At 39.7% G+C, this 24141-nt stretch overlaps 1 protein-coding gene across 1 annotated transcript in view; it reads right to left on the bottom strand.

Moving 5' to 3' along the window:
* Positions 1–211: 211 nt before the first annotated feature.
* The window catches only part of SNCB (synuclein beta), a 31569-nt gene continuing 7639 nt past the window's right edge, over positions 212–24141 (bottom strand). Inside the window, exons 3-6 of the mRNA XM_063292097.1 lie at positions 11552–11593; positions 10508–10626; positions 6842–6931; positions 212–947 (exon numbers count right to left, since the gene is read on the bottom strand). Of these exons, the coding sequence (XP_063148167.1) occupies positions 915–947; positions 6842–6931; positions 10508–10626; positions 11552–11593 (284 nt within the window). The 3' untranslated portion in view covers positions 212–914. The remainder of the gene's footprint in view (positions 948–6841; positions 6932–10507; positions 10627–11551; positions 11594–24141) is intronic.

The raw sequence follows: 24141 nt of genomic DNA, 5'->3' as shown, positions 1-24141 counted from the left end.
TTAACTTGGAAAAATTTCACTGAGGTTGCATTAGTTTGTAGGAAGCAATATCAGTTGCTTCCCCTAGACATTACAGTTACTCTGTTTTCAAAGACTTGAAAAGCCAGCAATGTGGACACTTGGCCCATTGAAAACTACCTTGTTCTCAGCATGTCACAAGATAACTGCTCCCCCTCTTGACCTATTAACCACGTGGAAGCAGAAAAACAGCTACAGTCAAGAATTGGCTTTATTCATGGAGATGGGTAGCTGCATCACTGGCAGCAACCCAGGATTGCACACACAGCGACAGTGGGAGGTATATATCCATGCCACAGTCACAATACAGAGCGCTGGGGGCAGGAAAGGGAAGATGCTCCTTTTGTTTAGGATACATAGACATAACTTCTGCATCGTTAAAATCAGGAAGTCTCTTTTACATGACCAGGACAGAGATATTTTTTTTAAAAAAGTTCCAATGATAATGGAACGGAATTGGCATGATTCACGTGCAAGCAAATGTACAGGGGGCCCAGTGCAAGGTCCCAGTCAAGGACATGGAATGCTCTGTTTAAAAACAGAGGAGATACAACATGCTGCTTACGGACACATGAAGTCTGGCCTTGCTGCACTGGGAGGGAGACAGGGCAGTAAGACTGGGGTTTGAAATGTACACACGCACACAAACCACTGCGGTCAGGGTTTGCCTTCAGAATTCTTTCTCTTAACGCTAAAGACCACAATACATAAAACACTGATCCTGATAAGGTCTCTTGGAGCACTAGAGGAAGAACTCATGACAGGATGGGGCATGGGGATCTTCTCTCCATTACCATCTGCATCCAGGCCTTCCTTTGGAGAGATGGGTGAGGATTGGGAAGAAGAAATTATTGTTATTGTGCTGCTGGTGGAAGTGTCGGGAACAGCTGTTGCCATTATGCCTCTGGCTCATATTCCTGATATTCCTCCTGGAAAGAAATTGAAAACATTAATTGTATAAGATGATAGAAGAACATGGGGCAAAATAACCCAGCTCTAGATCAGATAACAGAGAAGCTTATTTTGCAGATCCACTCTTCTATTTTTTACTTGTAGTCTTTATCCTATTACATTAACCATAATGGTTTGCTCAACTGAGAGTTGTCTCAGAACTGTGTACTAACAAAAAACCCTTGCATTTACCTTGCATGGCAGGTGAAGTGGCTGGTTATATATCCTTTTATAAAAATAATTTTTATTGAAAATTTTAATTATAATAGTAAAAGCAAATAGAAACTAAACTCAGAAAGAAAAAGAGAGATAGAAAGAAGAAAATGTACAAGGAAGAAAAAAAAGGAAAAAGAAAAAGGAAGAAAAAAAGAAAAGATATATTTAAAGAAGTGACTTCCAATCTTCATCACAAGTATAAACCAACTTACTAACTCTTCACCCTTACAAGATTACAATGATCTCTTCTTCCTATAACCCATCCCTGATCCATATGCAAATCCATAAATCAACTTTTCAGTCGTTGTATCAGCAAAAAGTCTGTAAAGTGTTACCAGAGCTTTATAAAAATGTCTTATTTTGACCTTGGTCAAACAAATCAACTTTATATTCCTTCCTTTCACTTCTAACAATCTTGATCTTTAACTCATCTTGATCTTTAACTGTAGGATTTCGTCAGTTTTTCTTTTTCCCATGCCAAAGGCTTCTTCGAGGCTTTAGCAAACCTCTTTTGCAAATCCAATAAAAATTTGTTACCAAGGTCATTCTCTTGGTTTATCATTTGTATTTCCACTTTAATTTACAAGGCTTTAACCAACTTCTTTTGTATATCCAGTAGAAAGTCCTTATCCAGGTCATTCTATTGGTTTGTCATTTGTGTTTCCACTTTAGTTGTCTTCTCTGTCTTACAATCCATGCTTTTTTGTTTTCTAGTTTTTCTATTTCTAATATTTCTACATTAGGCAAAATTTGTTTCACCCCTTTATCCTGCAAATCTCTCAGAATATTCTCTTTCACACCTGCCATTCCTTCATTAACATCTTTTGGACATAGTCTGTCCACAGAAGCAGACAACTTTGCTGACATTGTAGCTACTAATTTCTGATCCCATTCTTCAAAAATTTCCTGGAGTATTTCAAATGTCATAACATTTTGTGTCATTTTGTAAATTCCAGTACTAACCAAAAACAAAAGGCAAACTTTCACATTTTTCCCCATTTTCCTATTCTGCTTGGAATCTTTAGTCCCCTCTAGTGGCCAATTTCTGAAATCATAAAGTCTCGAATTTCTGTTATGACTTAGGATAGACAAAGCAATTTAGTTCCCATAAAAGACTATTTATATAATTATTTCCAAAACCTTATAGTAAAATATTCCAAATTTGTCTGGTCCCCTTAATTTGTTTATAACTTTCTCGGATCAGAATCTTATTTAGCTTTTTGCTGTTTATTTCCAATTCTTTAAATTCTTAAGTTTATAGTTATTTTTTTTTAATTCAAGAATGAAGGTAAACTCACCAGGTGGCTTTTCAAACTTGTCACTTTGAAGATCTCTATTAGCCTTAAGATAACTAAGTATTTTCGTAGAATGTGTTTAGAAAGTGAGGTTAGCGAACCCAGTGTCCTTTAAAAGGCTCTGCTGCAGTTGAAAGCATGATGGCTTCGCTTCGTCTCCCAGCATTCAACCCCATGAGAGACCACTGTCCTGCGGTCTCCTCATGAGGAGCAGCCATCTGGAGCACATGTGGGTAATCTCCTGTCCTCTTCTTATCTGGAGAGGTTCTGTAGGACCAGTCTACTTGCCAATTCTTTGGTCTTTGCCACAGTCATCGTCTCCACTCATTTGGAGATGTGCTAATTTGCCATTCCTCCCCTGTAAGTCCAAGTGGCTGGTTATATATCCAAGTATAATTCAACACTGAGTGATATTCTGTGAACAGAGCTATTTTGCTGTCCTGTGTGATTATATGAAAGGTTTCTTATTACTTAAATTCCCAGACACATTTGACATCTGTTTCACACTTCTGTAGTCCCTAAAAATGTAGCAGTTTGTTTTATAGAGATCAGACTATTTTATCCATTTAGGTCAGAAATTTCTACAAGAATCACTAGCTGTCAAGGGTTCAGCAGAAATCTTTGCTCCCTTATCCTGGGAGATACCAAAGACTCAGTCTTTTGCATGGAAAGCATGCACTCTATCTCACAAGCAATATCCATTCCCTTCCTCACATGAGGCTTGTCTGAGCTTTCACAATCTGTACCACATCTGTCATGAATCCACAATTCATGGAACTTGGAAGAATTCTAATGGATGGATAGAAAGCAGATTGATCATGTGCCGTCAGATTAGTATCTCCTTCCCTTCCAGGGTCATCAGGCAGCTTCAGCTTGCCTGCTCTGCCTACTATGCAGTTCAGCATCATGTATGTAAGGAGAATATTACTTGTCCCCAACATTTCAAATTATATTTTTAGGATTTTTTGGATATTTTGATTATTTCTTTCCAATATGTTTTGAATTATTTTGCATAACCACATGTGGTAAAAAGTTCCTTTTTTAATAGTATTTCCAACATTTGTTGTTGTATACTTTGTCTATCTTGATAATTGTTGACAGAGTTATGTACTATCTGTAGAATATTTTGTTGTGCCAATTTTCCTTTAAGTCGTAGCTTGGAGTAAATTTTATCAATTTTTTTCCATAACTCTTCGCATTGATCTATTGTGATTACTTCTCTCTTCTTAGTTCAAGATTAAAATTCTTCCATTTTTATCCTTTAGTTGTTCTAATACTCCTCAAGAAGGTGATTTAAGACAAATTACTATTCCACTTTTTCTCCAGATGCTGTATATTCTTGACGTAACTTTTTCTGTTTTTACAAATTGATGTGGTCTTGATTTGCATGTTTTGTAAACAAACAATATCAGCTTTATGTGTTTGGAGCTTGTTGAAAATTGTTATTCTTTTACTAAGTAAAATAAGTCCATTTAGATTTAATAAGATTAATGCTTTTTTTCATTTTGGTTACAGTTTAATTTTGGTTTAATGTGGCAGTTTAATGGGGCAATGGTTGCTTGCTCACAGGAGTCTTCTACCTTCTTTGAAGTTTGTGGTATTTTTATTACCTCTCAGGTGTCTAAGCCACAAGTTAAGCTAAGAAAGCATAGCCAGGGGACATCTGGTCCCCCTGAGGCTGTTTTTTTCATCATGTAGCACCTACACAGATATGGTTTTTCAAAGCCAACTTCCAACACTCAATGTTGCAAAAAAAAACCTTTTTTTTCTCTCTTTCTCTTTTCTTTGGCAGAAGGATTTGAATAATCTCCAAAACAATCAATCATTGAATTTCCATTCCCATCTACTGGATTTTACAAGGGCAACTACTTTCCTGCACTAAATTTTACAAATACAATGATTTTAACTACTTTTCACAACAGTTCCTATGCTGGAGCAAAGGGAGAGCAGTTTGATTTTTGTAAGAAAAATGCCCTGTAGGTAATAGGAAGATATGTAAATGTCTTGGTATATTTTGAAGTGGGGTAAAAAATTAAGAATGTTTAATTGGATTGACAATGAGGCTATTATGATTTCATTTCTCTTTAATGATTTGGATTAAGATTTATTGGATTCTTTTTAAGGTTTGTTTGATTTGTAAGATTTATAATGTATCTATAAGGTATAATAATAATTGTTTGGTTTTTAGGTTTAATAGGGCTAAGATTGTTTGGTATTATTAATTATAAAAGTAGACAATTTGTATGTTTTTATAATTTGATTTTTATAATAATGGACAGAAGTAGAATATGGTAGGAAGGAAATAATTAAATGTATTTTGGTGGAGGGAAGTTGATTTAGAGATTTATATATCTCTTTTTATAAGGGGAAGGAGCAATTGCATTTAGTGATTGGTATATGTGCTAATGGAATGATTTATAGAAATAATGTGATCTTGGTTTGATATAGAGTAAGGGATTGATTATGGAAATTGCTCCGTATTCATGTTGAAAGATGGAAGTCACTTCTTTATGTAATGTTCAATTTTTTTTTTCTTGTGTTTCACACTCTTAGTTTTTTTTGTAGGGTTCTTTTTTTTTGCTTTTTTGTAGTTTTTATCTTTGTTTCAAACTTAATAAAATTCATAAAAAATAGATGGGAATTTTCCAAATATTAATACATTTTCAGGAGAAATTCCATATTTGCACAAAGAAGAAAAGTGCCTCTGGACATCTTGTAAGATTTTTACACAAGAGGTGCTATTCTAAAACTGCAGATTGATTCACCTTTAACTATAGAAGAGAAGCAAATCAAGTATTTCAAGATGTCTCTCTCCCCCAGAATGCTGAGAAAAACCAAGAATCTGTGTTACAGGATTATTAAGAATCAAACAAATTAGGTACAGATGGAAAATCCCATTTGCATTGGAAGTTTTTCTGGAAACAAAAAGGATAACCATCAGGGCACCCACAGAGGCTTCCTCTTTGCTGCTCAGGACTCCAATTTCCTGACACAGGGAAAGAAACTGGAGGTGAGGAAGAGGGGAATCTCTCTTCCGTTTCTTGGACTTTGGCAGTCTCTTTTCACATTCATCCTTAAGAATTTCTTTGATTTCAACCCACATTTCCTCTGGTTCTCCAACAATTAGGTTTAGGTCTTCATAGCAATTCCTAATGTTCTTGAAAATGATGAGCTCAAAATCATATTGTGGAAGCTGGTTGGCTTTGTTCTTCCACTTGGAACTTGCACGTGAGCAGTTTGTGATCTGTTCCATATAGGTGTCAGTCTGGTTGTTTGAAGAATGTGTTAGCAATAAAGAAATCAATGGATTGGCAGAAATTGGTAAATTATTCTCCTACTTCATTTCTGTTTCCTAGGCCATCGAGTCCAACCACGTTTTTCTCGCTCATTCAAATTTTGGCATTTCAGTTTCCACAGGCAGCACATCTTGTCTCCATGTTCTGTAGATTTCAAATTCAACTTGACCATAAAGCTCACCAATCTCCTCTTTTTCTGCATCAGTAGTTGGAACATAAACTTGGATAATCATCACATTAAAGGATTGTCCATGAAGTCTACTTCATATTATTTGGTCACTGGCTGTATTATACCCAAACACTGTCTCTGCTGTATCCTTCCTAACTATGAAAGCAATGCCTTTTCTGCTTTTCATGTCCTGAATAGTAAACATTATGATGTACTGATTGAAAGTGCCCAATTCCAGTCCATTTCAGATGCCTAAGGTGTCACTGTTGATTAATTTCATCTTTTACCGTTTAGCTTTTCCATGCTCATGTTTCTTATATGCCATGTTCCCAATGTAATTCTGTCTTTGTAGCTCTGAATTTTCTTTTCCTTTATGGCAGCATCAGCAACTAGATGTCTGGAAACCTTTAATCTGGCCACATCAAAAACATTGTTAGGACTCTGAAAGATCTTCAGCCCTTCTTCAGTAGTGGGTTGAGTAACATCTGACCAACACTGTATATCATCAGTCATTTTATCTTGTCAATACATGTGATTTTCTTGGTAAAATACAGGAGTATTTTCTTCTACTATCTCCTGCACAGTATGAAATGATGCCTTTGTTGTTGTTACTAAACTGCTCACCTGCCTCCAGTAACTTGCTATGTTGTTTCCTGGTTGCCTGGTTGCTTTAGCTTGGCAGCTAGGATGATCTTTGTGCTCTGCTTGGACTATATACTTTTGGCATATACACCCAGCCTTCTTGGTTCAAATCTCCCAAGGAACCCCCACACACACACCATGATGAAACAGACAGCAGGACTTGGGGGTGAGGGGATAGAAGACTAAGCTATTTTATTCTCCAGAATTCCCACTCCCATTTTGTGATCATTTTGCCTTAAGTCTGCTTCACTCACCTGCAGTGGCTCTTCATAATTGTCACTCTCAGGTTCTAACAGTGGCTCTATCAGTGGCTCCTCCACTGCTTCCTGACCAACCTCCTCAGGCTATAAATGAAAAGTGATAGCGAATATTACTTATTTCTGCCAGAAGACTACCAATATGTCCTCTCTGAAAGTTTCAACAAAAACAGGCATATAAATTTGTCAAGGCCAAATGATTGGCAAACAAAAGGAACAAGAACCACATGGATTTCAGAAAGTTATCTTTAATGCTAGATTGGGGTAAAAATGTAATCTTGAAAACTGTAGGAATAAATGCCCAGGCAAAGTTATAGTCAATCTTTTTGAAACACTTGCTTCATACAGTCCCCACTCCTGGGTTGTACTGCCTCTTCTCCCATAAATTGCATTTTTCAAAATTACATAGACAATATATATTTTACAGAAATGTTTTAAAAATACTTAGCAACTCCCCAAAAAAAGAAAGACAAGGTAACATGAAACAATGACACTGGAGAAAGTAATGGCTGCATTTGCACAACATACCAAACCCTGGCTAACATAACTATGGTTTACTGAATTAAAATGCTTAGGTTCTACAATACATGAATTGTATGTTAGCCACACTGGCTGTATTTACAGAAAACACTAAGGCACAAGCTAGCCAATCACATAGCTTAACATGTTATGCAACCCAGCCATTGTTTGATAGAATGAAGTACTCTGGTCCTATGTATTACTGTATACCAGAAGATTATTTGGAGGAGAGTTAGTAGTAATCAGCAGGTATTCCACTTATCTTATGAATTAGCAATTTTAGTCAGTCATATCCTTCTTTTCACTGGGATGTTCAAGGAGGATATAAGATGGCATGAATCTTGAATGAATGAATGCTTTGCATCTGTTTTTGTTACAGAAGATATAGGACAGATATCTTTATTAATTAATTAAGCTTTATTGATTTTCTCAACAACTAAAAGTACTCATAACAAAAGATATACTAGGATATCCTGAGAAATACACAATAACAGATCACTGGATCTTGGTGGCATCCAGAGTTCTTCAAGAATGCAAAGTTGCTGACCCCTTATATGAAGTTACAGACCTCTTGTATGGAACTTCTCTGTCAGTTCAGGCTTAGTACTATGAGACCAGAAATCATGGGAGGCTCTTTTTAAAAGGGATCTGGGAAGAACTGAGAAATTATAGGCTGGTCAGCTTAACATCTATTCTGAGAAAATGGGCAGGAATGGTAATAAGAAAAAATTAAACAACTAACCACAGAACAAGCCCTACTGAAAGAAAATCAGCATGGATTCTGCAAAGGTAAATCCTGCTTCATCGGTATTCTCAAGTTTTGTTTAAAGTGTCAGCATCTACATGGAGGTAAGCCTGTCAACACTGTATAGTTGGACTTCCACAAAGCCTTTGATAAAGTTCCTCATTAAAGGGCGTAACTTAATGGCCATGGGGTGAGAGTAGGAATAAATGGACAATTTTCTCATTTAAATAAGAACTGGAGTCCTTCAAGGATCTGTAATAAGATCAGCACTGATTTAACTTGTTCTTAAATTATCTTTATTTAGTAGTAAAGCAGGGAACTGACTAAAATTGCAGATTTGTGCTGGATGAAAACCAAAAGTGTTCAGAGGATCTGGAAAGTTATAACCACCACCTTGCTAGTGTCTGCTCAATGAGGTAACTTAGCAACTTAGCTCTGCACCTCCCACCGCACTGATTTCAGCCTCTCTTGCCGTCTCCACTTCATCCTACTTTGCCTGCCAGCTTCTTATCCCTCACTGCTAAGCAATTGCTGTCCTGAAAGTAACCTTCATTGCTTCCTGTGAAAGCAGCAGTGCCAGTCTCATTCCTGAGCTGTGGTAAAAGGTAGGCTTGTGGAGTCAACAGCTCTTAAAATGACACTGTTTCTTCCCATTTCAAAGATGGAAGGAAAGCACATCAACATGGCTGTTGGGAAAAGCCCTGTGATTGGCACAGTTTGACATCAAGCCTCATAGGCTCCTCCCCCTCCTGCTGAGTAGAGCAGAGTGCCTCTTCCTGCCTGAATGCACTGGCCTCATTTCATCTTCAGCTGTTGCTATTTTAAGCTAAGCTGGAAGCAAATGGTTCACCGGCAGCTCAGCTGCAAGATTTGAGAGTTTTTTCTAAGACTGGCTAGTCCTGCAGCAGCCAGACCATTTCAGTGATGCTGTCCAGTTTTCACTCAGCCCCTTGATGCACACAGCTCTGCTTCTGAGCACATGCCAGCCCAAGTGTACACATTCACCAAACAAGTTATAAGAATGAAGCACCAAGAACAGATGTGTGATGCTGATATAAATGAATATAGCTGCACCTTTACAGTATGCACAACTGATGGGACAGAGATATGCACACATTTGAATTGTGTTGACATGTTACTGCATTCCCTTTCCTGCACACCATGGTTATAGATCCTTATCTGAGGCATGGTTGTATCCTGTCATGCAAAATTATTGCAATATCATTGCATTTTTTTTTCTGCTCATCCTCAGCTGAACCCTGGCAAGATGGAGTGGCTATGGGTTGGGGACTCTTTAGCATCCAGGAATTTACCATCTTTGGTTCTGGATGGGGTTGCACTGCCCCAGACAGCCCAAGTACGGAACCTGGGGGTTCTCCTGGACTCACAACTCCTGCTCGAAAAGCAGGTGCCAGGGAAGCCTTTGCACAACTTTGTGTTGTGCACCAGCTCCGCCCCTTCCTGGATTGGGAGGCCCTCCAAGCAGTCACTCTTGCCCTAGTCATCTCCCGCATAGACTACTGCAACACGGTCCACATGGGGCTACTCTTGAAGAGTATCCAGAAGCTAGAGCTGGTTCAGAATGCGGCTGCGCGAGCAGTTTTAGGAGCCCCAAAGAGGGCACGTATAACACCTTTGCTGCTCGAGCTGCATTGGGTGCCAGGCTGCTTCCAGGTCCAGTTCAAGGTGTTAGTTTTCATCTTTAAAGCCCTACATGGCATGGGTCCAGGTTACCTGAGGGACCGCCTCACCCCCTTTAAATCCAGCTGTCCCACCCAGTCAGGCAGAGGGCATGTTATGGACCCTGTCCATGACAGATTGTCGATTTGCAAGGTCCAGGAAGAGGGCCTTCTCTGCTGTGGCCCCCGCCCTTTGGAATAATTTACCCCCAGAGGTGAAGCAGGCCCCTACTGTCCCAGCCTTCAGAAAGCTAAGACTTGGCTATGCCACCTCTCTTGGGGCGAGAGGGGGGATAGTTGATCATGGCGGTGGTTGGTGCCTTGATGTGGCCCTGGAAATTTTACTAAGACCGTCTTGGATTTTATATTTTATATTCTTATATTCATGTATATTTATATTTTATAATAAATCTTTTATTCTTTATTCACTTGTAAACCACTCAGAGTCGTCGCAATACGAGATGGGCAGTGAAGAAATATGATAAATAAATAAATAAATATGTTTATGTCCTACCAGAATAAGAATGCAGCCTAAACCTGTGAGACAGCCAACCTTCTGTTTTCTTGGGATTAAACTAACCAAGATCTTACGTCAATGTCAAAAGTCTCTCAGATTTATTGGGGGTCAGCTACCCTTTCTTCCTATTATAGTTTGAAAATCTTCCTCTGGATTGATTCTTAATAGCTCTTATGGTCACCTGAAGGGTGCAGGATGCCTACCTTTGATTCAGTGGGGAATTCTTCTTTCTTGACCAGTCCCGTGGCAGCTGCAATATTGCCAGCTCCTGAGAAGACAGCTCCACCCAGCTGAGATGCCTGCTCCTTTGTCTTCTCAGCAACTATGAAAATCAGGAGAAAGAGAGAAGGAAAAAGCTCTTAAGTCGTATGAGGCCATACAATTATCTCTTTATACTGGATGCACAATATGTGGCCTTTCACAGCTTGTCTAAAGAAAAAGAATGTTGACTTGGAATTTAATTTGGCAATATTGTAGAAATGTACAGCTATAGTACAATAGTACAGTCTATTCATCATAGATGGATAGTAGCAGAAACATATTATAGGTCCATGGAAGAAAAACTATCACTGTTAAGTCCTATTTTCTTCTTGCAGCACAGATGTCTTTTTTGGACTCTGCACTGCTTCACTGTGCACTCTGTCCCATTTTAAGTAAGCCGTTTCTTTTGCCCTCCAGTTCAAGTCCACTGGGCCTTTTAGCGGGAGTGCAGTGTGTCCCAAGTGAGAATCCTGTCCCGAATGAATGAAATGGACATTTTCAGGGTGGTGGTGGGGTTTTTTGTTTTTTTTTGGTTGGTTGGTTTTGTTTTGTTTTGCATTTTTGGAATTGTAGGTGTGTGGCATAAAATGAGTGCCTAAGGATTTGCTGTAGTTTAAGGCAGCCATTTCATCTCTTAAATTCCTGAAACCTCCATTCAAAAATGTGTCCTAGTCCTGCCCATTTTTGAAGTGCATCCTTTGACGTAAGAACCAAAGCCTGGTGTGGCTGTCATGCTGACTCAAGGAGCTGTTGCACACCCATTGCATCTTAGCCATCCCCTTTCAGCCAGCTCTGCCGACAGGCAAGAACAAGTCGGAACGTTCTGTCCAGCTTGAGTTATGGGAGAGATTTTAATGACATCTGTTTTTTTGACGTTCCTTTGACGTTCTGTTTTATTGGCTTGTGAATATTTTAGCACAACTGCCCACTCAGTGATTGCTTAAAGACACCGGTTGAGAGAGAAGAGAAATAGAAACAAACATTACCTGAGGCCACGCCTTGCACAACACCTTCCCGAGTTTTGCTTCCTAAAGAGACAAAAAGGATGAACAATTAAAATTACCCGGGTATAGGCCATTTCAGTGGAAATAATGGCAAGCAATTTATTTTATTCAATGTCCCAAAGCATTTGGTAAGCATTTACTATCTCCAGGAAATAATTTTCCTATAAAGTAAAAATAAGATAAGATAGGACATTTCATTTATCCAGTTCCCAGAAGGGTAGCCATATTAGTTTCTTACAGCAAAAAACAAGAAGTCTTGTGGCAGTTGAAGACTAGTAAATATATTAAATCCAGTTTGTACTTCGTCCATTCTACACACACTGGCCTGCCCTATTCAAGTTGCCCTCTCAAGGAAATGTGGAAAGAAATTTGGCATCCCAGTCCTTCAGGAAGAGACCGAATTGGGAGGGAAGAGACCTCCCGATATATCCCTGGCCAACCCCCACATTTTATAGATTGCATTGCTAGTATCAATCAATCAAATCATGCATACAGTAATCTCCTCAAATATAGCTGCCAGTTGCTTCTTTGTGGAGTGCAACCTAAGAATTAGAAGTGCTATTCCAAGTGACCAAATAAGGATAAGCATGTTCCTTTGTGGACAGTTTATTGTAGCAAGGCCTATTTGAGAGCAAGAATAGCTCCTGTCACCTGGAAACCAAGTACTTAAATGTGTCGATCACATTATGAAACTGTAACATCACTAAAGCGTAATAGTGGAAAAGATGAGGAAAGCAGCACAGAGCCTTAAGGTATATCAAAAAGTTAAGCGGTAGGAATGGGGGTAGAATTAGATAAGAGACAGAACTCATCTATCTTTCATAACTTAGAAGGAGCTGTGGGGAATGTGGCTGCTGTACTTATAGAAGTTCCCTCATAGAGGAATACAGCTGTTTAAGGAAGAGGAGCTAAATTCTGTGCTTCTGGATACTCTAAGATGCTGGAAGCACAGCTGTCTCTTGAAGGGCTCCTGCACTGCTCCAGTGCTCTGCTCCTACTGCAAATGGGGCTACCTGAACTTGGGGCTTCAAGGGCTACAGCACTAGTCTGCCTGAGTATTCAGTTGAATTTAAGGGCAATTCTAGCACCCTGAGCCCTTTAAAGCCAGCCACAGAACTCTAGGAGGATCCAGCCACTTCTTGGGCAGTTGGAAGAGAGCCAGTCAGCTCCACATGTCCTGGAACTGAAAGAACAGGAGGTTGACTATAATGAGACTTGCCAGTCCCTCCAATGATTTTCACACTGCAGAAGAGGAAGCATAAAATATATATTTAGATAAAGAAATGGCATAAGGGAAGAGTTATTGCATAACAATACAAAAGAAAAGTCTGCAGAATATAACACCTATACTTTGAATAATTATCTATTTCGTAACATAATGGCAGGGAATTTTGTCTCAACCTTTCTGAACAAAATGAGATGGGAAAGCAATCAAATTATAAAACTAATTATGGTATCGAAAATGAGATGGAGTGTTTTCTCTGCATTAAGGAACCTGCTGTTCTACTGGCTATGTGCACAACCATGTCAACCTAGGGAATCCACAGCTCATTTGTAATCTCCAGATCGTGTCCCTGAAACACAGCCACAAAATGTTTAAATTTTCATGCTGCAATTCCAGCCATTTGGGGTAGGACTGGGAGGAGTGGCCGTTTTAGGGTTGGGATGGGAGGGAGTTTGGTCTGAGAGAATTCCCACTTACATTCCCACAGCTTGCTTATGTCAGCATGTACATGTCGCCATTTTGCTTCCTCCCCATGTGGCTCTTTAACCAAGATTTATCATGGCTTATTGTGTCCAAACCTGAAACAGCAACAGCTTTGGGTTTATAGAAACTGAGACTTATACTCAAGATCTGGATAACACATAAGCCACAATGTTTGTTTAAAGCACCTTGCGTGTCAGATGAGAAAGGGATGAAGTATGGTTGCTAACTATGGTTGCTAACCATTTTTTTTAGCTTAGTGTGTCATGTGAATACAGCTACTGTAAAAACACGATGATTGGCTATTGTGAAATGAGGCAGGAAGAGGGTATGAAATGTCAGAGGTTACATATTCTAATGGCACACAATTATCAGTAATTTATTTCATACGTGAACAACTTTCTCAAAGCTAAAATTTGAGTAACATGATCATGAAGATTATCTAGGTTATGCTATCTCAGACTCCTTTATGCAACTTTTTCACATTTAATCTTAGCATATGAGGAGAAGGCTACACCAGAATGCTTTCCCTCCAAGCAACTAGTTCTTTGCATGAAGCAGGGTCATGGTGTGTGTTGTATCAAAGAAGACTCAATTATCTGCCTTAACCTGCAATCTAAAATAGTTTAATCCAGATACAGAATTGTCATCTCTGCCAGTTATATAAGCACTGGCCAAATTCTCTTAAGAGTAACAGAATTCAAATTTTCTAAAAAAAACAAAAAAAGCTAAGCTACTTGGTATCTTCTTCAGTGCTTTAGGAGTTGATGTATCATCATCAGACACCTTTATAGAATATAGTGCAGCTGCAACTGTTGAATGTGGATCTTAAACAGGGTAATTTGTGTAGATAGATAATCTGACATCAAAGCTAACCTCAGAGAAAAGGTCAAATACAACTGAGCCAGCGGGAAATCAATCAGGGCTCCAAGTGGCAATAACATTGACTTACTAAATAAGAGACAGACTACCAGAAAAGGAAGATATGATCCAGCCTGTGTCACTAGTTCAGTATATTGTGCAAACTCAACAAATTAATTCCATACTGACCAGTCTGGTCTAGCAGTTAAAGTGCTGGGCTAGGAGCAGGGAAACCTGAATTTTAGTCTTGCCCTAGGCATGAAAGCCAGCTGGGTGACATTGGGCCATTCCCTCCCTATCAGCCCTAGGAAGAAGACAATGGCAAAGCACTTCTGAAAATGCCACCTAGGAAACTACACTAACTTTCCATGCAGGCAGCAGTAGTCAAATCTGGCTCAAAGGTATTATTATATACAGCCATGATTTAGTTAAGTTGTGCACATCTACAAAAGATATTCAACAATGAACCTGTTTACTGTGTATCAGTTTCCCTGGCCTTGAAATTGTCCAGTACGATAACAAAGGCCTCCTAATGGCTATATCTGGGTTAATTATTCCTAGAATTTCATGAACGAAATTAAGAATCTTCCGGACATCTCTCTCTCTCTGCACCCACATGCATGCATATATCACAAAATGTGCATAAATATGAATCACTTGGGGCAGGAATCCCTGTTGTCTGTCTTAAGATAATATACCTCTTAATTACTGTATGCAATCTAGGAATGCTTTCCCTGATAGGCAGCATATAAATATTTTAAAATGAAGAAATATATTGCATTTTTCTTACAGATTGCAATATTTTGTCACTGGAAAAATACTCATCCCCCCTCGCTAGAGCAGCCAGTGGCACTGTGAGTGGTTATGCAAGTGTCACTAAATCTTGGATTTGGAAATTAAATTTGTGGCTAGAAAATGTTGTCATTGATTTGATTAGAAATCAATGACAAAATTTTCTAGCCACAAATTTAATTTCCAAATCCAAAGACATGGACTACGAACATGATACAGCTATTCTGGTTTTGAGCTTCATGAGCTGAAAGGAAGGCACAGATATCCTAAATAACTAAATCTTTTTCTCTCCTTCATTAGTTCTCCATTCCTGAAACATGGGACCCTTTTGTAGTTACTTTAGACTTCTTTAAAAAATCAGCAAAAGCCAAGAACATTCCTCTACCTTTTCTAAAAGGAATATTGTTTGAAGTTTGTGTGCTCTGATAGTATAGCACACATCCTTTATTATTTTTTAAATGCTGAACAGGAATTCTGTTTTTCTGCCCTCAAACAAGCCTCTTCCCTTTCAAGTCCATTAGGGAAGGAACTGAGCTCTTGCATTAAATCAATGTTAGTGTTGACTAATAGAAAAACCCAGATTCTGTTATTTTTCTGGAAGGTCTAGCTGCAAATTACCCCTGATGCTGAGGAGAAGAGAGAGACAATTCCCGTTAACATGCCTTCCATAATACACAGCTTTTTCAATAGTATTAAAACCATCCACTGAATGCTTGTCAAGAGACTTCCAAAGGCTTGTTGCATAAAAACTATGTCACTTGTACCATCCAAGTATCCAAAAGGATTAAATGGAGCTCATTTTCTGTCACATTTGCTGGGATACGCCAGACGTTCCTCACTATGAGATGTTAACGAATGCCAGGGAAAAGACAAGTTTGGTAGAGCATGAGATTTTTTCAGGACTGACAGAATCTCAGTCAGATTCTGTATTGGGGCCTGGTACAGTAGCTTGCATGGATCCCTTCCTTGATCACTGCCTTGTCGTAGCAAAGGGGCTTGTGTAACTCAATGAAGCCATGAGCTATGCCGTGACAGACAGGTCATGGTGGAGAGTTCTGACAAAATGTCCACTGGAGAAGGAAATGGCAACCCACTCCAGTATCCTTGCCAAGAAAACCCCATGGACAGTATCAAAAGGCTAAAAGATATGACGCTGGAAGATGAGCCCCTCAGGTCAGAAGGTGTCCAATATGCTACTGGGGAAGAGCAGAGGGCAATTACAAGTAGCTCCAGAAAAAGTGAAGCGGCTGGGCCAAAGCCGAAGGGACACTTAGTTGTGGATGTGTCTGGAAGTAAAAGGAAAGTCCGATGCTGTAAAGAACAATATTGCATAGGAACTTGGAATGTAAGATCTATGAATCAAGGTAAGCTGGATGTGGTCAAACATGAGATGGCAAGATTGAACATTGACATCTTGGGAATCAGCAAACTACAATGGACAGGAATGGGCGAATTTAATTCAGGTGACCATTATATCTACTACTGTGGACAAGAATCCCTTAGAAGAAATGGAGTAGCCCTCATAGTCAATAAAAGAGTGGGAAAAGCAGTACTGAGGTACAACTTCAGAAATGGCAGAATGACCTCAGTTCAAATCCAAGGCAAACCATTCAACATCACAGTAATCCGAGTCTATGCCCCAACCACTGATGCCGAAGAAGCTGAAGTTGACCGGTTCTATGAAGACCTACAACACCTTCTAGAACTAACACCAAAAAAGATGTCCTTTTCATCATAGGAGATTGGAATGCTAAAGTAGGAATTCAAGAAATAACCGGAATAACAGGCAAGTTCAGCCTTGGAGTACGAAATGAAGCAGGGCAAAGGCCAATAGAGTTTTGTCAAGAGAACACTCTTTTCCAACAACACACGAGATGACTCTACACATGGACATCACCAGGTGGTCAGTACTGAAATCAGATTGATTATGTATTCTGCAGCCAAAGATGGAGAAGCTCTATCCAGTCGGTAAAAAGACCTGGAGCTGACTGTGGCTCAGATCATGAGCTGCTTATTGCAAAATTTAGGCTTAAATTGAAGAATGTAGGGAAAACCACTAGACCATTCAGGTATGACCTAAATCATATCCCTTATGAATATACGGTGGAGGTGATGAATAGATTTAAGGGACTAGATCTGGTAGACAGAGTGCCTGAAGAACTATGGATGGAGGTTCGTAACATTGTACAGGAGGCAGCAACTAAAACCATCCCAAAGAAAAAGAAATGCAAGAAAGCAAAGTGGCTGTCTGATGAGGCTTTACAAATAGCTGAGGAAAGAAGGAAAACGAAAAGCAAGGGAGAAAGAAAGATATAACCAACTGAATGCAGATTTCCAGAAAATAGCAAGGAGAGATAAGAAGGCCTTCTTAGATGAACAATGCAAAGAAATCGAGGAAAACAATAGAATGGGGAAGACTAGAGATCTCTTCAAGAAAATTGGAGATACCAAGGGAACGTTTTGTGCAAAGATGGGCATGGTAAAGGACAAAAAAGGCAGGGACCTAACAAGCAGAAGAGATTAAGAAAAGGTGGCAAGAATATACAGAAGAACAATACAAGAAAGATCTTAATGTCCCTGATAACCATGATGGTGTGGTCACTGACCTTGAGCCAGACATCCTAGAGAGTGAAGTCAAGTGGGCCTTAGAAAGCATTACTAACAACAAAGCTAGTGGAGATGACAGTATTCCAGCTGAGATGTTTAAAATCCTAAAAGATGATGCTGTTAAAGTGCTGCACTCAATATGCCAACAAATTTGGAAAACTCAACAGTAACAGTGGCCACAGGATTGGAAAAGGTCAGTTTACGTTCCAATTCCAAAGAGGGGCAATGCCAAAGAATGTTCAAACTACTGCACAATTGTGCTCATTTCACACGCTAGCAAGGTTATGCTCAAAATCCTACAAGCTAGGCTTCGGCAATATATGAACCGAGAACTACCAGAAGTACAAACTGGGTTTTGAAAAGGCAGAGGAACTAGAGATGGGATATGGGAAGGAGAGATCATTTGCTGTATTTTAAGAGAAGGTGATAAGTTACTAAAATTATTTATACATGTCATGAGGGGGAAGTCACTTCATTTATTTCTTTTTCTTTACTATATTATTTTTTCTTTATTTTCTATTTCTATTTTTCTTTTTCTTTTCTGTACCTTCTATTTTTTCTTTTTCTTTTTTTCTTTTTAAAGTTTGTATTAATTTTTACTGTTGTAATTGTAAACTGTAATAAAATTACTATTAAAAAAACAAAAGTGGGTAGGAATAATGGGACGTGTTACTATCTGAACAGCACGGTAAACTCTGGACGCTGGCTTTCAACAGGCAGCAAAAGGCCTTGGACCGGCCCTGTGTTCCCACCGGCCTTCTTCAAAGGCAGCAAAGAGTTGATATGTTCTTCCAATATGACCATATTTCACTGGCCAATGAGCCATCCCAAAATTGGAGCTTTCCCCATCCAGTTTTCTTGCAGCATGTGGCAGCAAGCAAGACTGCACTTGTCTCCTGATATAATTAAAACATACAGAATCACTACAGCTCCTTCCCTCTTGCCAAGCTCCCTTGCATTTACCTGGACCACTATATTCATAACATAATGTGTGTGCCAGTTTTATGAGGCTCTGTTACACTGGCAGCACAGCCTTCCAGACAGCCCCTGAAAATGCAGTTAACACCAAAAGACACCATAGCCCTCCCAGCACTGAATTCCATAACCAGCCACAGAAAAGGGATGTCTCAGTGCCTGGGTGCATTGATCCTCCAAAGTATCATAGACTTGGGCAGTTTTGGGGTGGGTGGGCAGAGGGTTAGATTCTAGAGATTCTGTCTACTAGCGGTGCTTCCTTTCAATGATACAAGTGGCAAAGGGGCTACTTTGGAAGCTTCCTTTCCTTTCCTTTTTTCCTTTGGAAGCTTGCCAGTGGTTCCCTGGAGAAGCTGAAATCCTTTTTTTGGCATAGAACATAAACATGCAGACTGCCCAGAGGCCAAGCAACAGGCATGGATTTCACACCTTCTCTGTCTGCCAAAGGGGGTGATCTGGGATCATGTAAACAACCTTAATTCCAAAGAGATTCTCCTGGGGCATCTATCATTTAGGCAGATTTTATTCCTCAGGGCCAGCTGGTATTTTTCCTGTTGCATTCCCGTATAAAAGAAGATGTCATACTCAGAATAAAGTACCACGGTATTCCCTCATTTGCTCCTGGAAAGAAAAGAAGCTGGTCCTCTTCGGACCTTCCTCTTGGAGGTGTTTGCACAGGGCTAACTTTTCTAACTAGTCCTAATGCCTCATATCAACCTCATATCAATTCTAGCAACCCTCCAAGTGAAGACATAACCTACCAACATTCAAAGGGGCCTGTCTTCCTAGCACATAAGGATTCTAACAGAAGGGTTACTAATCAGCACTCTCATCCCCATGTTGTAAATGTGGGCATCAAAGATGCTTTCCTTGAGAACTGTGATGTATATAAGCCATCAACCAAGAGGTGGCTGGCCTCAGGCACTCCTGAGTCCCTTGATGCATTCCAGTGTGAAAGCCTGAAGTTGGCTTTGGGGATCAAGCTGTATGCAATGTTAAATGCATCTCTGCACTAAACCTGCAGCTTCTGAAGAAAGAGACAAACATTACATTCTCTGGATGTGCCTGTTTTGATCCCGTTCATTATAAGCTTTCCCTCAGCCTGCAAAGACACATTTAAAGTAAAATGTAATTTATTCCTGAGATAGACACATAATGGGAAGCTTAAAAGCTTCAACTTTCTAACACTTGTGGTTATGAAGATGCTGAAAATGTATAGGCGCTGCCAGATGGAATTATAGAATCATAGAGTTGTAAGGGACCTAAGAGTCATTGAGCCTAACCTGCTGCAACTGCAGAATTCACTACACCATCCCTGATAGATGCCTGTCCAGTCTCTGTTTGAAATCCCAGAAGTCAAAGGTCTGACCAAATAAGAAAGCATTCTCCAGCATGGTGCACCTGTGTGTGACAGACAACAATTCCCACCACTCCCAGCCAGCATGTTCTTGGCTGTGCAGGCTGAGGATGGTGTAAGTTACAGTCCAACACATCCAAAGGGAAACTTAGTGGGGAAAGGAATAGAAGTACCCAATGTTTAGAGTGTGCTCTGTAACTTCTACCTCTACCCTTATGCCAATGGCCAGCAGAGTGCCATAACCCATGCTGTTCAAGATCTACATATATTATTCATTTATTCAGTTTTAAGGCTGCCCTTCTGGGTGGCTTCCAGAAAGCTAAAACAGCAAGATACAAAATAATATATCAGTTAAAACACACCGTGCTAGGGACCAACTACTCCCAAACCCACACTTAGACAGGTTCATGCAACTTCCTGGCTCAGTGATTGTGGAGAATAAAACCTGTCACGAAACCTTTCAGGCTAAAAGATTCCACCCTAACAATGGATTTGCCAAAGAGGAAAGTGGGGATGCAGAGCATATATGCAAGCATTGATCATCAATGCACACTGTGAGGCCAGAGATAAGGGCATCAATGTCTCCTTTTCTGAGGGGATCTACTATGAGAGAACATGAAGCATTTGAAGTCTGACAGGGTATAAATTCTGAACTACCATTCCTGCTTGCTCAGAAAGTGGCAACTACCTTATATGGCTCCTACCCTGTTTCTTGGAATACAATACAGATATAGTTCCTGATGGTCTTCATCTCTGTCTCGTTGGGAGCATGACAAAACCTCTTGGGGGAAAATCTTGTTCTGGAGTGAAGTGGTCATCATTGTGTTCATAACACTCAGCTCTGTTGCTCCTTACATGCTTAAGCACTGGCAAATTTTGATAAATGTTGGATGAGCAAGAACAAACTGAAATAAATCCATAACAAGACAGAGGGACCATTGATATATAAGAAACAGATTAGGGGAATGACACTGTATCTGTTTTGGACAGGGTTACACTTCTCCTGAAAGAATGCAAGTTTGCAGTTTTGGGCTACTGCTTTAAATTCAGCTGTCTCTGAATTCAAAGATGGTAGCTGTGACACAGAAACCTTTGCACAAATGTGCTAACTACACAAGTTCTTAAACTGGTTAGGTTTGGAGCTGATTATCCATGCCTTGGTTACATCTTGTCTTGAACACTGCAACTTACTCTGGGTCTAACCTTAAAAGTATCCAGAAATTGCAACTGATGCAAAATGCAGCAGCTAAGCTGCTAAGAATACAGGGCATGGGGTTTGTATGATGCATGCATGGAACAATATGAATTGATTGCCAGTTGAATACCAGCACAATTTGATTTAACCTTTAAAGCTCTCAGTGGCTTAGGAGCTGAGTATTTAAAGAATCATCTGTTTTATTATGAATCTGGCTATTAAGACCTGTGAGAGAGGTCCTTCTGAAGATGTATCTCTGGCAGCGGGAGAGGGCTTTTCTCCTGCACTGTCACCAGGCTATGGACATCACTCCCTCAGAGTTGTGGCTAACCCCCACTCTCTCAGCATTTTTTAAAAAAACGATACACAGGCATTTAATCGATAAATGATTTAATATATTTATAATGTTCAATTATATTTAAACATTTGATAGGTTTTTTTAAAATTGCTAGTTGCCTTAAGAATTCCCCAGAGAAGAAAAGCAACATATGAATCAAACACACATAAATCCTCCAGTTGCTCCAGAGTAGCATTTTGCCATAGGATTTTGGTGGAATTTCCAAATGCTGCAGAGCCTGGCTCCACAGCTTTTTGGAATTTCAAGAAAAATTGTGGCTACAGCAGCAGGCAGGGTTTACCAACCCATCTGCACAATGGTACCCATAGAAAACATAACAGTAAGAAAATGTTGATTTACCGGAATACTGCCTACCACTCTGTCTAGCTCCCACTATTGCAGGACACACCCTGTTTATGCTTTTTGATTATGATTTTTCTGGTTATATGGCACACTTCTAAACTAGGCATTGGATTGTAGCTGCCCATTACATTTTATTTTCTAGGAAACCCCATAAATATTCTTAGAAATAAAGGTGATCCAAGGGATTAGTGCTTTACTGCGCAGAATGCCAGCTTCCCATTTCTTTTAATTTAAATCTTTTTTTAAAAAAGATTGGAGGAGGCAAGAAACCTAATGGGGTCAAGGGAGTTATCTACAACCACACTGGCAATTCTGGACCCGTGATGGAGCCCTTGAAACAAAGCTGAGGAACCATTTTACAGACTACACTAATAGAAATCTCGTTCCATACACTTTGGTTGAGATTAAAGCAGGAAGAAGCTGCTGTCCCAGTGTGTTTGCCCCTGTTCTCCATAGCAGAGCTGGCTGAGATTGAAAAAATTATTAACAGAATGTTCAGTAGAGAAAACCTCTCTGTTTTCTTCTACTGTGTCTTCTTGGCACAACTGGAGAAGTTTGTAAGTCATCCGATCTCCTAACACTCACGCTTCCCTACCTGTTCATCTGCCAGCAGTTCTTTGAACTCACAGACAAGTTCATAAGGGTAATGGAATTATTATAACGGAGTGCTTTAAGAGATCCCACTTGCTTTCTTGGAGCATTCCAGTTAAGGAAATAGCACTATCATGATCAATAAAAGACAATCCAGTTATTAAGCATGCAGAAAGCAGAAGTACTTATATTAAAATCCCAAGGCGATCAGTTGCAGACCCAGTGGCCTTCAGTGTTTTTCTTTAATCAGCGATCTGGAGAAAGATATTAAAATCCTTGCCAATAAAATAAGCCAAAGCTACAAAATGGCCATAGTGATAATTAATGAAAAGGGCCAAAGATTTCCAGCATTCTGGATTGCTTGCTCTGCTGGGCCTGTTCCAGGAAATATGTTGATGCAGCCAACTGCAAGGTCAAACATCCAGGAAAAAATGTAAGGCAGGGAAACTCTGTCCTCGAAAGCAGGGTGCAATTTTTGATTCCCTATTATGCATGGCATCTAGCACCCTCCCATTTCATTCTTGCACTCACCATATTATACAATCACCAGCCTACCACTCAAGCACACTTTTACAGCCTACATGTATTAATTAAACCCTAAGTCTGTTTAAGCAACCTTTTCTTTGTACAACCAACAAAATGAAGGTGTGGCAAAATGGTGTTTTTTTCTCTGCTATTCTGCTTGCATACAGAAGTTAATTACAATAATTAATTAGTGGTTTGCAAGCAGGGTGGATTTTCTGCTATAAACCAAGAATAGGTTGCCCTGTTAACTAGAGCCTTTAAACAATTTAGCTCCACCTTCAACCCATTTTCTATGCCTCTCTATGCCACCCTCCATGTGCTGGAGGACAAACATCAGCAGTGGGGAGTCAGTACATAATCTCCAGGTGTAACTCAGAACCTGGCATTCTGTTAGCCAGCTTTCCTGCACTGGAGAACGAACATCTACAGTGGTGAATGTGTAGGTATGTACAAGGCATTAGAAGAAGCAGAGAGCAAGCATACCTTTGCTCTCCAGCCACACAACACTGTTAGAGAAGACCTTCAGAGGGTGATAGATTTTCAGTGCACCTAAAATACTAATTGCAGGACAGATACTTCCTGACCTCATGCTTGTGTAATTAGAAGCCCCACTGAGTTCAGTGGTACTTATTCCTACATAAATGATTGCAAGATCGTAGCAATATTTCCTTCTGGGACAAATACCTGAGAAAGGCCTGGCCTCACCTATGGCAGAAAAGAAACAGAAGAATGAATTGATAGGTGAGGTATACCAATAAAAGTTCCTTGAGAATAGAAAGCTAGCATTTCAAGGAAAAGTGCTAATTCAGTGTGCTACATTACTACATGAAGGGAAGTCTGTTTCTTCTATAGAGAGGGGCATTCTAAAAAAATGATCCTGTAACTGCATTTACAATTGAAAGTGATATAGTCCAACATCTCATCAATCTATATACATGAGTAGGAAATCCTTAAACCAATGTCATACGCTCTTAAAACTTAGATCCTTTCAGTTCTATTTTATTCCTTCCTGCACTCACCCAATACAAACTTTTCTTATAGGTGAGTCCACACAGGTGATTGAACCCAGTCCCACATGTGAAAGCAGCTTCTGTCTGCAAAGACAGAAACATTTTTCTGCCTTTCCCTACCAATCTGATGCCCCCCTACCCAACCCCCCATGGTTTAGCCATAATAGGAGGAAAGTTCCATTAGCCTGACAGTTTTTTCTCCCCCTCTTGGACCTTTAGACAGTCTCTCCAATTCTGCCCACAATTTGAAAATT

This window comes from Candoia aspera, chromosome 2, assembly GCF_035149785.1.
Source record: "Candoia aspera isolate rCanAsp1 chromosome 2, rCanAsp1.hap2, whole genome shotgun sequence".
In the NCBI taxonomy this organism is placed as follows: domain Eukaryota; kingdom Metazoa; phylum Chordata; class Lepidosauria; order Squamata; family Boidae; genus Candoia; species Candoia aspera.
The sequence above is the reverse complement of the archived record's forward strand: the minus strand, read 5'-3'. Positions and strand labels throughout refer to the sequence as shown.